The sequence below is a fragment of the Barbatula barbatula genome (genome assembly GCF_947034865.1).
Source record: "Barbatula barbatula genome assembly, chromosome: 17".
Lineage (NCBI taxonomy): Eukaryota > Metazoa > Chordata > Actinopteri > Cypriniformes > Nemacheilidae > Barbatula > Barbatula barbatula.
The window spans coordinates 9,263,408-9,280,707 of record NC_136780.1 but is presented as its reverse complement, the minus strand read 5'-3'; the positions used below and the strand labels follow the sequence as shown (position 1 = coordinate 9,280,707).

Genomic DNA, 17,300 nt, shown 5'->3' with positions numbered 1-17,300 from the left:
ATGAGGTCAGTTAGACCGTAGGAGCAAACATTTTTTGTAAAATTTGTGTTTATAAGGATTTTTGGGGGATGGGTGAGTATTGGTTGTTGGTTGGCTTCCAAAAAGTCAGGGTGCAAATGTAGAGGTGACTGAGGCAGGACCATGACAGTTATAATGGCTGCCATGCCTCAGATTTGCACAACACACTTTAGCACTTAACGTAAGTGAAAAGTAGTTTCTGTTAAATATTCTGTGCGGAGAACATATGGTCACATGTGTAATCCTGTGGATCACATGGTCTGTTTTTCACTGTCCACTTCTGAACATCCTGTAATCTGTATTCCTTTGCTTTTGGCTTCCATACAGAACTGCTGTGTGTTTCGACAACAATATATTAAAGTGTTCAGAAATAGATTTGTCTCGATGTCAGTACATTACTGTGAGGAGTCAGCTCAAAACACTGTTGGTGCATGTAACAACACATTGTTTTGATCATTCAGTCAATGTTTGTGGTATGTTGTGTTGGGAGAGGGAGGGAGTAGTGGCATTAAGCCTGTGTTTGTTGTAACAGTATTCTGGCGATGGGGCGGGTGGCCACATCTGCACATTCAACTGCGTTTTTGGGTGTTGTTTTGAAGAAATGACTCACAAGGAGGTGGTCTTTTGTCTCGAGTGTTATGAAAAAACATGCTGTATTTTTGACTAACAGAAATACAAATGTAGCTGCCTGGCAGTTTGTGTAATGACTTATTTATGCAGTTTTAGTAGAAGAATAGACCTTATTGTGGCTTAGTGAGCACACCGATAAACACATTACTAAAGAAATAAGATATACAAGTTTGTTCCCTATTTTTAAACTCGATTCAAACACTCTAGAAACCTCCTAGCAACCAGACATGCTTGCACTAGAAACCACTTAAAACACCCCAGCAACTCTTATTACAATATCTTTGACTGACTTTTCATTTAGAAAATGTAAATTCTCGTTATAATCAATATTGAGCAAATCTTTTGTGTTATTTCAGAGTCGTTGGTCACCGGTGTGACACAGATGCCCCAGCAGGAGGAAGATGAGGATGACGAAGATGAAGAAACTGGGGAGAAGTTTGAGTTTGATGACAGTGAAGATGAACATCATACAGTTGAGATAAAACAACCAGAAGCTCCTAATGTAGAAGCTGAGCATTTAGAAAGCACTAAAGGGAGCACAGACCCAAATGCACTTTATTGTCAATCTATGAAGCGTGTCACGCAGCAGGAAATTAAGCAGGAGGACCAGGACATTCCCACACAAGTGCATGTGACATGCCCTGGTTAGTATGCAATATGTTAGTATCTGAATGTATTTATGAGTTTGTTTTTCTGTATGTAAATCCACTGACTTTTCTGCTTGTAGACATGGTATCCAGAGAGTCTCCTGATGGGTAAGAAGGATTTCTTTGTGTACATGCACAGCTTATTTTATGATCCTTATATTCCTGTTGAGAACACTTTATTTCTGAGCTCTTTAAATAAACTATTTTATAGATAAATATATACAGTGTTTGGTGCACGAAAAAATATTGATATATAAGATGTTTATATTTTTATTCACATTAGTGCACATGCGCATTAGCAGAACATGGGTGGTTAGTCAGAATAAATATTTGTCTGCACCACGTCACAGAAATTTTCACTGCTGGATCTCTGGTTGATAATTTACCTGATAAAGAATGTGAGCACTGTTCTTGATGTTTAGTTATCCAACAACTTACTCTGTCTAGAGTGACATCTAGTGGCCTTGTGATGTGAGTGTTAGCCAACACTTTTTACTCATTAGAGTAAACATGGAGGTGTCCGTATTCCAACATTTCTGCATTTTTGTGATCTTTTAGGAGTTCCATCTCAGCCGAGCCTCGAGTACCTGAAGAACCATCAAACATTATGAAAAATTACATTTACGAAGGTACTACTCTCTAGCTTACATATGTATTTCCATACTTTACGTCTGGTTATAAATATCAGAATTTTGAGGTCAATCTTTCTGCCTGTCTGGACGATGTCACTCAAGAGTCGGATAAGACTGTTTATCACACACCAGAATCTTACAAATCTAATGTAATTCATTTCCAGGTGAGTGCCCTTACACAGCTATTCGGAAGAAACCTATAGATGCTTTAGATCTTGCAAAGACAGGTTTGTTGGCTTTGGAGGACGTTCTTTAAATCCACACTAATGTCAAATGCACAGGTCTGAAGCCAGACCAGAGATCTGAAAAATAGCAGCATCTAATCAAATCCAGACTCACGGGAGGAAAACAACCCACCCGGGCTAAATGTCCACACTTAGTTCAACATAACAAATCAGAAGAACGTGGGTGGAGACTTTCACTATAATGAAATATCATCAAACAAGTGATTATAAAAACCCGAATCAAACAATGAATCATATTTAATGATACATTCAAGAGGATGTCCACATCCACAATGAATTTTTTGTAAAATTGCGCAATCTTCAATAAAAAAAATCAAGCATGTTTGGGTTATGATAACCAAAGCCAAGAAGTAATCAGCAATTCAGCTGTCAAAAATGTGTCTCTTGCTTGTTAAACAGCAGATGTGTCTGCTATATGTGTGCAGCACCGGCTCGCTCTCAGGAATGGTTCAGTGTGGTTTCAGAGCTCACTTTGCGACTGCATAAAGGTACACTGCCCAGGATAGTAGGAATAGCTGTGCAACCATGTGCTGTAATTTTATTAGACTTTATTAGCTGGAAACCCGGTCCTTTACCAAACTGTAGCTACAATTGACAACCCTGTCGAGTAGTTTATTCAGACTGTATGAATCGTGTATCATTTTGGGCCTGGTGCCTCAGGCTATAGATAGACCAACCTTAGCACTCTGTATTGATGTTGACAGTACAGTGTGTTGTTGTGCCACGACTGGTAATACTGTAAGTGTCGTACCTGGCATCTCCCCTTCCCTGCTACACCTTTTTAGTTCCATAAAGGGGCAGTTAACCCAAAAATTAAAACCGCCGTTGTTTGGTTACCAACATTCTTCAAAATATATTTTGTGTCCTGCGGTAGAAAGAAAGTCATATAGGTTTGAAATGACAAGAGGATGAGTAAATACATTTTTATTTTGGGGCAAACAATATCCCTTTAATGAAGCTTTACTTGTCTCCAACGTAAAATATAACTTTGAAACAGGAAAAATATGTATTTTTTATTACATCTCCACTCCTAATTAATGGGTTCCCTATAAAGTTCTCTCAGACAGTAGTCAAGATCTAACCTGCAGATATTCATGGGCTTAAATAGATGAAAGAATATGTCACTTTGAGGTACTTTATCTTTCTGTGCGGGAGACTCAGCATGAATCCTCAGAAGGTAAAAAAAACATCTCTACACCGTCACGGTACAGACGATTGCGGTCTAGAGTCAATCCAGCATTCATGTAGATATGTGTTGGTTTTATAGTTGTCAGAATGACAGCTCAAATTGTTGTCAAAAGGATTATGAATGTACTTTTATTTACTTATCTCTGAATTTCATTAGCACTTCAGTTCTCAATCCATTTTGGGCTTAAAGGAACAGTTTATCCCAAATCTGTAAAAATGTCTTTGTTCTGATGACCACGGAGAAAGATATTTGGAAAATGCTTGTAACCCAACCACCAATGATTACCACAAGAGGAATATTGCTTTGTTCTGTTGAACACAAAATAAGATATTTTGAAGAATGTAGAAAAGCAAACAGTTCTGGGGCACTTTTGACTACCATTGTAATTTTTCCTACTATGGTAGTCAATAGTGACCAAGAACTGTTTGGTTACAAGCATTCTTCCAAATAGCCTTTTCTGTGTTCATCAGAACGAAGACATCTATACAGATTTGGAACAACAACCATTTGCTAACAGACAGATTAATAATTTACAGCCTGTTCAAGGTCACGCCCCAACTCTTATTTGTTCCCTTTGAGTCTAATGTATGATTCAGAATTGAATATTATTACCAAGCCTTTCTCACCTATGCACTCAAGCATAGGTGAGATTAGCACATAATTATTCTTTTGTTTCTATTGTGACTATATGAATGAATCTCTAGACTTTTCTTTTCTAGGGAAACCTGTTTCTGAGTCAGAGGGAGATTCATCTCCAGAGCAGCCGCAGGTGAACAGTACTCCTCCCTCTCATTCAGAGGTCATCTACGACGATGTTCCTTGTGAGAACATCACCCCACCGGATGCGGGTTTGTGTCAAAATAATGGTGTCATGTACAAACCATCTAGATCAATAGTCACCATTCATATGAATAATATGTTACAAATCTCTTTGAGGTCAAATAAAGGTGATAGTTTACCCAAAAACGAATATTCTGTCATCATTTACGCCTTTATCATTTCAAAAAAGTATGACTTTCTTTCTTCCTCAGAACAAAAACAAAGATATTTTGAAGAATGTTGGTAACCGACACCCATTCACTTGGATTGGTTTTGCGTCCATACAATAGCAGTGAATGGGTACTGGTGCTGTACGGTTACTAACATTCTTCAAAATATCTTCTTTTGTGTTCTCTTTAAGTCATTTTTCAAAACAAATCTGCGAAGACAAAACATTGGTAATCTCACATTCCATCTAAAGGTCTCAGACGAGATGTCAACAATGTCTCAAATGCTATCAAAGTCAGAATAGCAATAGGAATTTCTTTTCAAATTACTAGTTACTAGTGTTACTAGTTACAAAGTAATTCTAACTGTAATTAAAGTGGAAGTGACATCAAAAGCTCTAGCTCTAAAACATATGCTTTAATGTACATTTGTAATACTTTGGTCAGTTATAAGAATACTTGACGTAGTTTTGTTTAATATAATTTATTTGAATTGATTAAACGAGCCATTTCATGTCTATACTTGAATCACTTCTTATCAAGGTTGAGGTAGGATATAGAAAGTAATAAATTATAAAATATTTTTTGGAGAGAGTTATCGAATTACCCTATTGAATATTTAATTTACCCAACACTGGGCAGCAGTTGTCATTTTATGACATCTGACAGTTGGCACCTTCTGTCTTAAATTTGTCTTTGTGTCATTGTCACAGAGGACGATGTGATCTACGAGGATGTGCAGAGGTCTGACGAATCTGGGCTGATAGACAACGGCTGGGGTTCCAGCGAGTTTGAGAGTTATGATGAGCAGTCAGACAGCGAGACCAAGCAGCCCACCCGCAATAAGGTACAAACGCATAGTTTATTTATCAATACGCTGGAAGTGCGCGGGGCTATCTGTTTGTCAGACCAATGGCAGGTGGAGGGGATGGTTTAGGTTATCTTCTATTAAACAGATTCATTTTGCAATTCCGGTTGGTGACCCCAGTGGCACATAAACGACATACTTCAACTGAAAAAAGGAAAGTTTTTTTTTTGCAGTGGGGTTCTTTCGCTTCTCTTTCCTTGCTTTGTTTTACCCTGTTCCTGTTCTTAATTAGTCTATTGATGCATGCAGAGAATCACGTCTTAATCCACAGATGTTGCACGTCATGCGTAAAACAGGTACAGAAAGCCTTCATCAAACTAACAGAGAACACAGACTAGGCATTATTCAGTCAGAACATGGGTAGTTTTGTTTAAGCGTTAATATGTGACTATATAGTTAGTGTAATAGTGTGATGTTCGTCTACTGTAAACAGAGACAGACACTTCATGAGGCTTTATCTCTCATCTTGCTTCCTTGCTGTTACGTTTCCCATTCGTTCCTTCTTGTTGGCCTTGATTTTATCACTGTCTGCTTGTGTGTCTGCTTCCCACGCGCCTCAATATATTCGTCTGTTTCTTATCTCATTGTTTGCTTTCTTTGTCCCCTATTTTTTTGCCTTTCTTTCTATTTGCGCTGTTTCAACTCAACCCCCTGCTCTCTGTGGCCGTGCGTGGCTTTGCGGTTATGGATATAGATTTCTCCAGATGTGCGGCGTCTGAAGCAGCGTTGTGTCCAGACCCGGCGTGAGCTAGCCATGCGTTTAGGGGCTCGAGATGTCGGGCAGCTCAAACAAAGCTATGACATAAAGGTACTTTTTACAGTGGCAGAGTTTTGAGACATTAAACATGGGACATGTCAACTTTGTGTTTCTGTGTCATAACCATGATGACGTGTCATCCCCCATCTGACGAATTGTACAGATTTTTTTTGGGAAGTTTCATCAAATGTCTTCCTTTTAAACAGGCCCTGTTTGAGGTTAATACAACAAAATGGGTACTCTCTTGTACATGTGTTCTCTGTGTTCACCCATTTAAATTGAACATATTTAGTGGAAAAATGGAAAAAACAGGAGGTTGAAACATGTCAAGTCAATATATCTGAAGATGTTTAAGCAATAAATCCACAATAATTCTTTATAAGAATTGAGCTTTATAAGAATTGTAAATTACTAAAAAAATTTATTATACTACACTATATACTCTTAGTTTAGATCTAGATTTAGTCCCATTCATCATTTCCATAGTGTTCAGACTAGTCCTTTATGGCCACTATTGCTCAACAGACAGTGCTTTTTTTAAAATAGAAAATGAAACCGTCTTAAATCCACCGAGTATTGCACTTTCGCAGCAGAGGACCTTGAGGGTTTGCCCTTGTGCTGAGCACACTAATCCACAAACAGGATTTTATTTATTTTATTTTTATCGCCACACTAAAGCTGATTCATTTTGTTTCTCACTGTCCTCAACCACTCAACCGGTCTCTCTCTTCTCCTCCCGTAGGTTCAACAGCTCATGAAAGCTGCTAGGAACGGCACGAAAGATGGACTGGAAAAGACCAAAATAGCCATGATGCGCAAAGTGTCCTTCCTGAGTAAAAAAGACTGCACAGGTTTGACTTCTTGACTCTCATTTCCTCTTGTACAAATCTGGTGTTTTCTGACACCTGGTAGGTTACAGTGCAGAAGTGAATATTAGTAACAGAATGTCCCTTTAGATGTTCTGAAACGTTCTGTAGAAATAACAAATAGCAAGTGGACTGTGTAGCTCTTGGTGTGGTACATCTGAGGATCCTAGCATATTTTATTGCGGTGCTACAGTTGATCTAAATGGAACGGAGATGGAAGATGTTGAAATGTTCGTTGATGCCAACCGGGATAGAAAATCTAGCTGTGTTTTTTACTGTAAATGTGCAGATGACACAGAAGATGATTCTGGATATTTGGATGTGACTGTTTCTGAACTGAAGCATCCTCCACCTCAGCTGTCTCCAATGCCGGAGGGGCTTAGTAGCCAACAGGTGTGTGTTGGGGGGGGTATTGAGGTTTCTATGGGTATGGAAATGTAAAACTATTAGCGATATGGTTAAAATATTATTAATTCAGTAAGTGTGAAAAAGTAAAAGCAGTAGAAAGCAGATGTGTGTGGAAACAATTTTAGTGTTTGGGTTTCCACCTTATTTTACACATAGTGGACAAATTATTGGACACATTGTATTTGGACATATAAACCCTTGATATGACTTCAGTTAACATTAGTTTCATATTTGCATTTTCTGTTATTTGTATTTCACAGATTGTTAGACGTCATATTCTCGGCTCTATTATCCAAAGTGAAAGAAGCTACTTAGACTCCCTCAAGAGAATATTGCTGGTTAGTAACACAATATTGACAACTGACATTTTCTATTGTATTCAATAAAAATGTATTAATTTGTGAATGTCTGACTGGATGTCATAGCTACAAAATATGAGCATAAAAGTGACCGTCTGTATTATATTTTTAGGAGTACAAAAAGCCTTTAATGGAGGCGGAGCCCCGGATCTTAAGCCTGAAAAAGATCCCACCCATTTTCTACAGACTGAAGGAGATTGTGCAATGCCACTCCATGTTTCAAATAGCACTGACCTCTCGTGTAGCGGAATGGGACAATACCGAGACAATTGGAGACCTATTTGTGGCTTCTGTACGTTAAACGATGTTCTATTTTATTACAAACACATGCTCTCTGTCTTTGCCAAAGGTCTCAGGCTTAACTCGGGTTGAGTCAATATTGCTATTGAGAGACAGGCTGCCAAACAATGTTTTGAAAGCACCACTGTGTGTTACTTATCTTTGTTAATAATATTATGGTGGAAAAGAAGGCATTTTGGCAATTCTCGCTGTTAACAAACCATTAAATACAACTTATTCCCCAATAAGATCTTAATTTGTTGCTTATTAATAGTTAGTAAGGTAGTTGTTAGGTTTAGGTATTGGGTAAGATTAGGGATGTAGAATATGCTCATGCAGAATATGTGCTTTTTAAGTACTAATAAAAAACCAATGTTCCAATAGTAGACATGCTGATAACAACAAGTTATTAGTGAGAATTGCTCCCTATACTGAAGTGTCACCAGCATTTTTAGTTTTAACATTGGGTCGTGCTCCCAATATACTCCATCATGATCTTTCCTTTTGTGCTAAGGGATCATCCCTTGCATATGGAAAACCAGCAGTCAGCAGTTCTATTTAAACTCCACATATTTCCTCTGCAGCTGAGCACATTCTGCTTGAGATGGTTACGTAGTTCATTCTAAAGCAGTAGTGAATCAGCTTTGGAATATAAGAATGTAGGTCAAATAAAGTTTGTATCATCAAAGATGAGCATCGTTTAGAGCTTTAAGTACATATAAAGTCATGTCATGTCTTAGCTGTGGATTGTTATGTCTTTCTTTGTATATAAAACTTTATTGAGCCTTTTTTTATTCTTTTCTAGTTTTCCAAGTCAATGGTGCTAGATGTGTACAGTGATTATGTCAACAACTTCACCAATGCAATGGCTCTCATCAAGAAAGCTTGTATATCCAAGCCAGCATTCCTGGAGTTTCTTAAGGTAAACCTTTCATCAGTCCTCTTGCATGTCAATCTTAAATCCGATTTTCTTGTATCCTGTCTGGATATCTTTGTTTCAGGTTGTTCCGTGTACCATGTAGTTATTGAGTTCTGTTGTGAGAAGTGATGGGAAGCATGAAACTATCAGGATTTATTTCATCACAGGCCTGGAAAAGTAATGAAAGTAAATCTTAGAAGTCGTGAACATTATTGATAATTCAACAACGTGTAGAGTGCATTACAAACAAGACTAAAACTAGCTTGCAATGCCGATTGTTCTCTTTGGACACAGAATCGGTCAGATTCTTTAATAGATATTTCATAGCAAATCATACAGAGTCAAAAAGGTATTAATGTTTAATCTTTTAATCCTAAAATGTATTAATTCATTCACTGAACTGAAACGGTCTTGGAAAAGTCGTGAACATCTATTGCTCAAAAGTGTGTGAACCCTGAATTAAATGCTGGATGATGATATTGGGATTATCCTGTTTGGTGTGTTTTTCTGTTTTGTAGAAGAAACAGGCCGCGAGTGCAGACAGAATCACTCTTTATGGTCTGATGGTCAAACCGATTCAGCGTTTTCCTCAATTCATATTGCTGCTTCAGGTTGGTGCTCTGAAAGTTTTAAGGACAAACCACAAATAACCTTAAGAAAGTTACATTTTACAAGGAAGCGTTTATTTCGGTGGCATTTCCTCAGACTGTGTTCTGTGTGGAGAAGTGAAAGTAAGTCTGATAGTGAAGCAATACACACACAGCATGCATTTACATGAATTACATGATATGATACCACATGATATGTTGCTGTCAAGCTGTCACTTCTTTTTTATGATCGGTCTTGCATGCAATAACTTAATTTGCATATAGTCAGTTGTTGGTTTAGGTTTTTCCATGGACACATGGGTGTATTTAGGTTTGATATACAGTAGCCTGGTAGTTTTAAATCACAATATGGCATAGCGGTTGCCATATAATAATAAAATAAATTGCTGTGAAACATTTAATGCAACCCTTCATTTATAAGATATAGTCCCTCTCATGTTATAATACAAGTAAAACATTACCTGTGGGTGATTCATAGTCATACTAATTCCAGCTTGCAGATGGTGTTAAAGCTGTGAATAAACTACAGACAGGAATCATCAAGACCTGGAACTGAATTTAACAAATGCAGATATGTGTATGTTGCTCAGGACATGCTGAAGAACACACCTGTGGGGCATCAGGACAGGCTTCCTCTGCAGCTGGCCCTCACTGAGCTCGAGACTCTTGCTGAAAAGCTGAACGAGCAGAAACGTCTGGCAGAGCAGCTCGCTGAGATCCAGCAGCTCGCTCGTAGCATCAGCGACCGCAACCTCAGCAAGGTCAGTGCACTTCACAAACACACAGCCTGAAACTGATTGTTTTGGCTTTGCAGCTTCATTTAACTGGTGAAGGACATGAGCTGTCTGTGCCAGTGCATGTTTATTTGTTCATTTGCTCTTTCTGAAAATATCTCTATGATAAAGTTTCCTTGGCAGGATGGCTTTTTGTCAATAAAGTATTTAGAGTGGGACATGTTAGAGATCCCATTAAATCAAAATTGGAATTTTGTGGGTTTAAGTCGATTTCTATTATCTGTGAATCCATCTACTATATTTTATATATATATAGTCAATTTCTACGGGTTGAAAAGACAAATACATTTCCTAATTTGTTTATGCCCACGTTGTTCAAAACATGCATGTGTCTACATGTTTATATAGCTGCTGTCCTTCTGAAACCTTGTGTAACAAAGATCCATAAAAGGAAGGAAGGAGACGGGAACCGGCAAACATTTTACATCTTTAATAAATAAATATAAACATAAATAGACAGCCGGCAGCCCCCTCACGGCGACTGCCAGCGACACACACAAACCATAACTAAAAGCCAGGCCTGGTCCTCTCTCACTGACCGTCCGGTCGCTCGTCCTCTTATTCTCCTGATCTCCTCCGTGATTCCTTGGTGCACTTACAGCTTACGCTTGTTATCACTCACGCACCGGCTCTCGTCCCTCCTACCTCACTACACCTTGATTCGTGATTTTTTTTGCCATAAATCATTATTTTTAGTCACCTTTTATGTGTTTGACTGGGTTTTGCAAATATCTAACCAATAAAAAGTATTAAAAAGTGATTGTCACCTTTGATAAACAGTGTTTATTCTATTTCCTGAAAAAAACTAATTTGGACATCCAAGGTTTCAGAAGGACAGCAAATATATACAAAATGTCTTCTGTGAATAAAAAAAAGGAGCTATTTTGAGAAATATTTAAATCGCTTAACGTATTTTGAGGTCTCTGATTTTGTGTCTATATAATGGATGTCAAAGGGGACCAATGTTCTTTGAAATATCTTTTTTTTTCCGCAGAAGAAAGAAAGTCATACAGGTTAGAAATGACATGAGGGTGACCAAATGATGATATTTTTATTTTTGGGTGAACTCTCCCCTTAAGTGTCTCTTACAGAAAAACTAAAAATACTATTGACTGATGTTGCACTCACTGGTGTGTACAGTCTTTTGTCAAAAACTAGTTTTTAATCTTATGTGTCACTAAAGAAACAATATTGAGCCATTACCAATTGATTTGATCATTTATGACCTTTTAACCTATTAACCACCAGCTAGCTGTCTGGCTTTATTATCTAGGTTATGTGCAGGTGAAGTTCTGCTACCAGTCAGTATCTTTGTCAGATGTAATCTATATTATACCCACTATTCCCACTAGAGTGCTCTTATTTCCCTCAACAACTGCACCACACAGAGAACACTGAATGTGCAAATGCTAATATGCGACAGCTCACCTGTTTTTCCAATCCCAGAGGTAACCTCTGTCAATCTAACCTCTGTAGATTAGTTCAGCTATGCAGTTGATACATTCCAGGATATGACAGCTGGCAATTAAATTATTTAAAGGCGGATGATTAAAGAAACTTACCTCAAAGTCTCCTCATATTAGGAGTATGGAGAGATGTACAGACAGGTGATGCAAGTGTTATGTCAGGAGGTTTTCATCTTTTTTATTTTATTTTAACAGCAGCTGAGCTCCGATCAAAAGCAGTTGATTCTGTGCGAAACATTGATTGAGACGGTCTACGGTGAGAAGGGTCAAGTCCTCAAGTCCAAGGAACGTAAAGTCTTTCTCCTGAATGACATGCTCGTCTGTGCAAACATCAATTCGAAGTAAGTATCTCTGCACATCCAAAAACAGAAAATGGCTTTAATACTGATATATATATATATAATTATAAATCTGTTAACTGCTCTACAAAACCTAATCTCATGTTTTATGGATTAAAGTTGTCACTTCTTCTTATCCTCCTTTTAACCTTCTTATGGTTGATACGTAGATACATTGAAACAGGCATTGATAACATCTTAGACAGGCCAAGGTAACATTCTTCAATCTGGCAACGCTTTCCACTGCGTCACGCTGTTTTCAAAGACACTAAATAAGGGTGATTTTACAGACGCTTCAAAGTTCTCCACCGCTTCTCAATCTCATCCAACTGTTTTCAATGCGGATCATGCACAACAGAGTAATACATAAATAGCAATTTCCTAAAATCTCAGTAGGGGTGTTAGGCTCCCTGGGAATCCGTCTGATCACAAAAGCCTAATTGCCCGTCTGATTCGTCACTATCATTCAGAAGTTCTTGAATCGGGTATTAGGTGTAATTGCGAGTTTGACTTGGCCTGCATTCTTAAAGCGGTTTCTGTTTGTATAATCAGGGGCCCCCCAGATATCAGCAGCCTGGTCCCTGTTGGTCCAAAATACGCAGTTAAGTGGACCGCCCCCCTGCTGCAGGTTCAGGTGGTGGAGGTGGGCCAGGAGACGCCCCAGCGCAAAGACAGCGTCTTCCAGCAGAGCGCCAGCAAACGCTCGAGTTCCACCAACAATCAAGGTTGGTATGTTAAAGGGATATAGTTTACTAAAAATGTTTAAATATGTCATTATTTACTCACCCTGTTGTCATTTCAAATCTGTGTGACCCATTCACTTATATTGTATGGACACAAAATCTCAATTCAAATGAATGGGACCTGCTGTGGTTCGGTTACCAACATTCTGTAAAATAGTTTCTTTTGTGTTCTGCAGAAGAAATAAAGTAATATAGGTTTTGAATTTGATAGCATTTTTATTTTGGGTGAATTATCACTTTAATACAAAATGAGTCAAAGGTGAAAGGCATTCAGTTCGGTTTCATGTCGAGTTATACATTTTAAATAAAACCATATCTGGTAACATTCTGCATTGCGGCCAGTGTGGCTGGTGAGAAAAGATGTATATTTCCCACCACGTTCATATAGTTTTAAAATCAATCCTGTTGTCAATCCTATGTATAGATTTCATCCGATCTCTAACACTGTTAAACAACACAAATTCCATTTTCTCACGGTTAAGCCAGCTCTACCTTTCACAATCCACTGATCCCAGAACTAATTTGCACACAGCCTTCCATCTGCATTCATCTTGTTCAGAAAACCTTTTGCCTCTGCAGGGCTCAAAGCAAATCCCAGCTCATATTCTCCAGCAGGGGAAATATATGCTCACTGTCAGAGTGTCAAATTAACAAAATCCTTGGATGATTTTTTGTCTTTTCATTTTTGCATCAGCAACTTTTTTCCCACCGAGTTTGGGTTTTGATTTCAACGTGATGCAATTACTGCATGGAATTACAGCATTAAATGAACAGCAAATTCCACTGCAGAAGTTTGCTGCAGGCGCACCATTTCAGACCCAAATTGCTTTAATGTAAATATGAGTAGAGATTATAATGGAAATGCTGTTTGTTCAGGAAAGCTGTTTCTGGGACCTCCCCGGCTGTTTCAGGAACTGCAGGAGCTACAACATGATCTGTCAGTGGTGGAGGAAGTCACGTTGTTAGTCGGCACCCTGCAGGGATCTTACCAGGTAAAATCTCTTATGATCCACTGGGCGGTATCACTGTATGTAGAGTACGACAGTAGAAATATAATAATGCATACTGTGCATTAAAGCATAATCTTACCTTATTCATGTCCATAATATTAAAAAGGTAATAATCAAATGTGAATAAGTATTTTAGTCATCAGATCATAAGAAAATTGCAATACTGCATGTTCTATATACTGCTAAAGTCTGTATATACAGTATACACCATTACGTATAGACAATGTAGCAAGATCTGGTTTCCTTTTTGCAATTGAAATCATTTTTTGAAATGATGCTGTATAATTTATATATATATATATATATATATATATATATACCACCACAAGACCATTTCAATATGTATTATTCAAAATTTACTAGTAATAGGTTAACATAACCATTTTTGTTTCATTCTATGAACTACTAATAATATTTCTACCAAATTTCAAATAACAAAATTGTTTCTATTTGCATTTATTTGCAGAAAACTTGAGAAACATGTCAAAATAACAGAACATTTTTTAGACCCCAAATACTGCAAAGAAAACAAGTTCATATTCACTTTCAAAAATGTATGTGATAACAATTTTCATGTGTCACATTGCTGTTGTTTGTGACTCCTGAGGTTTCATCTTGTTGAAATTCAACAGAAACTGGACTGAAATGGCCATAATACATCTAGAAATGCAGATTAAATGAAATTTGGAATTGTGTCTTTATTCTTTTTATTTTATATTGGTCATTCCTCCCCCATTTCCATCAATTTCTGACATTCCAACAAATTATTCCTTCCCATCGCTTTGCTCTCTCACTTAAATTATGTGGTGTTGCTTAAAAGCAGGTCACTAAATTCAGTAACCAGCACTTTGTCAATCTGACAACTGTCTTTGGTGAATGTGCCTGTGTGCGTGTACAGAATCTCAACACGACAGTGGGCCAGGACTGGTGCATGGCTCTTCAGAGGCTCGTCCGCATCAAAGAAGACGAGATCCAGTGTGCCAACAAGTGCCGTCTTCGGCTAATGGTTCCTGGCAAGCCTGACAAGTAAGAGCCAACTGCACACTGATGCCAGCAGGCATGGGCTATAAAATAAAGCAGTATATTAAAATCCTTTCTGATGTGCGTAGGCGTGACAGTTCATCCATTTCATCAGGCTTGTACCAGAAAATGATGTTTATTCTGACATCCTTTACACCCAAATGACTTGCGGATCAGTCACTTTTTTGGTTAAAGGCTCTTTTGTGCCACTATAGTAAATGATGGTCTAAATTGCCACCTTTTCATCAATATGCATATTATTTGCGCATTTAATTCCTCTCAGATTGAGTGTATGTATATATTTTAACAGGTCTGGTCGTCCGGTCAGTTTCACAGTGGTCTTCAGTACACCCAGTCCAGTTAGCAAAATCTCCTGGGTTAACCGTCTGCATCTGGCCAAAACTGCCCTGAGTGAGTATGGCCTTTCAGACATTAGTTCACGAAAATAGTTCACTCCTAAGTGGATAATTTGTTTGTGTTGAGTTTCCTTTCCCGTAAGCTTATTACTGTTCATGTAGGAGAGGAGAACACGCCTGGCTGGGTTTGTGTAGAGGATGATGAAAAGACTAAACCTCCATTCTGGTGCCCATTACTGGCGTGTCGGGTGCCTGTATTTACACCGAAAGCACAAGATCTGAAGGTAACTTTTTAGTGTTTTGCATTGGTTAACACTGAATGAGACTGAGCTGAGGAACAAGCTGTACGTTCTAGACTGTTGTCTATAGGTTTGTTTCGCTTTGGAAAGCTTCCTTAACTTTTAATGTGCTGTATGTGTGGTGTTTTTATGAGTTTGGTGACGAAATCAAATAACATGGTTCTCCTTACAATTACATATAGCTTTGATCTTTTCTTTTGACTGCATTGCAGTTGTGCACCTTCTGGTCTGTTTGATTTTACAACATCTGTTTTGTACTTTTGATCCACAGTATTTTATATATTCAGTGCAGACCTTCTGTATACTGATGGTTCTCTTTAGTGCCCATGAGTTTGGCACTCCTGTTGGTCTTGATACACCCCGAATGGGGCATGTTGTCACAAAAGATAAATGACTCTAAACATCTTCTCATGGTGCATGTAGTAGTGGTTTGTGTTTAAATGGTTTCGTTTCAGTTACTTGAGAGCTGTAAAAGGATTCTGTTTACCCAAATTCACAAAACCAGAGCCAACTAGCATCACCTGAATGCCAGAAACACAATTATGTGTGTTCCATAGAGAACAATAGAGTCAGTGAACAATAGCGAAAATGTCAGTCTCTCTCGTGTTTTGATGTCTCTCCTAACCGTCTTGGCAGTGGATGTTTTGTTTGCCTGGGATGTGTTCTGCTTTGAAAAATATTGAAGTTATACGGCTGGAGCCTTAGGACACGTTGTTCAACGCAGGCACAGGATTTAGAATGAAGAATAAATATAGTCTTAAGCGTTATCTGTAGTACTTTATGCCACGAGCCAGGGTGTCTTTACTTAAAATTGAAAAGCCATTCGGTCATCCATCTTTGCTCATTGGTCCTGAACATACCCAAACAAACCATTTGTTGGTGTTTTCATTCATCAAAATGGCATTTTCTTGGTTGGTGTTGAATCCTCCTGAAGAACATGATCTGAAATTTGTCGAATTTGATCATGGACGTTTGGTCCCACATCACCCGAGTTGTAAATAAATTGGATTTCTTCCTCTGATTTTGGAATTGGCAAGGGAAACACTATCCATGACACATAATAGTGATGCCACGTAATGGCTGTACTGGCCAATCTCATTCCGCACAATTTCATCCAAAGCTTTGCAGGCAAAACTGCAAGGAAATAGATAAAGTAGGTCATGAATAATGGAGAAGATCCCTATTTGCAAAAGAAAGTCCAAAGGGGAACAGACCGAATGGTTTGCTTATTTCATAAGATATACAACATAAATGGGAAACCTATGCATAATGTCTTTGCTTATATTTTTATACACAGACAAATATACAGTAGAAGATCAGAAGAAATCCTTAAATATCAAGCTAGTTAAACTTGCTCTGTCTCGTGGTGGGAAAGCTTCACTTTTTGCAAAAAGAATATTTGAAGCCAAAAGTGTGGCAGAAAATATCTTCGTCACCGCAGATTAAAGATTTGCAGAATCGCTGCCTGGATGCAGGAACAGACAAGCAGGTGCTTATCTGATGTGAAGTTTGCTTCAGGAGAAACACCCATGAGACAAATGTGTCTGGGTCTAAACTTTTCGCTGAGCCCCCAGCGTATTTCCAGCGCATAAAAAATAACATGAGATAAGCAAATAAAAATCTTTGTCAGGTCATGAAGAAACTTCTGTCTTTTAACAAACCCATCAACACTTCAGTTTCAATGAGTGGAATTACATGATGGAGCAGCGCAAAATTTGTGACGCGGAACCTTGTATAAACAATTCCAGTGGGCATGTTCATGTGCATATTAAATATTCCGCCTGTTTTATGCATGGATGGAAATGTGAATAAAATCCTTGGCCCCAGTAGATAGCTTAAGATGAAACGAGGGTCTCGTTCCCG

General features: G+C 38.2%; 1 protein-coding gene across 13 annotated transcripts in view; it reads left to right on the top strand.

Moving 5' to 3' along the window:
- Positions 1-17,300, top strand: part of arhgef10lb (Rho guanine nucleotide exchange factor (GEF) 10-like b) — a 39,996-nt gene that overhangs the window by 11,700 nt on the left and 10,996 nt on the right. For 5 of the 13 annotated variants that reach the window (XM_079477367.1, XM_079477366.1, XM_079477360.1 and 2 more), the window contains exons 3-21: positions 1,005-1,292; positions 1,376-1,403; positions 1,854-1,924; positions 4,081-4,209; positions 5,061-5,194; positions 5,910-6,023; positions 6,715-6,823; positions 7,128-7,231; positions 7,507-7,584; positions 7,718-7,897; positions 8,690-8,806; positions 9,322-9,414; positions 10,002-10,172; positions 11,867-12,012; positions 12,562-12,734; positions 13,629-13,744; positions 14,661-14,788; positions 15,093-15,193; positions 15,301-15,422. In XM_079477367.1, coding sequence (XP_079333493.1) covers positions 1,005-1,292; positions 1,376-1,403; positions 1,854-1,924; positions 4,081-4,209; positions 5,061-5,194; positions 5,910-6,023; positions 6,715-6,823; positions 7,128-7,231; positions 7,507-7,584; positions 7,718-7,897; positions 8,690-8,806; positions 9,322-9,414; positions 10,002-10,172; positions 11,867-12,012; positions 12,562-12,734; positions 13,629-13,744; positions 14,661-14,788; positions 15,093-15,193; positions 15,301-15,422 — 2,402 coding nt within the window. Of the gene's footprint in view, positions 1-1,004; positions 1,293-1,375; positions 1,404-1,717; positions 1,767-1,853; positions 1,925-4,080; positions 4,210-5,060; positions 5,195-5,909; positions 6,024-6,714; positions 6,824-7,127; positions 7,232-7,506; positions 7,585-7,717; positions 7,898-8,689; positions 8,807-9,321; positions 9,415-10,001; positions 10,173-11,866; positions 12,013-12,561; positions 12,735-13,628; positions 13,745-14,660; positions 14,789-15,092; positions 15,194-15,300; positions 15,423-17,300 lie in introns of all 13 variants that reach the window. The other 8 variants (XM_079477372.1, XM_079477370.1, XM_079477371.1 and 5 more) reach the window with 6 other exon arrangements.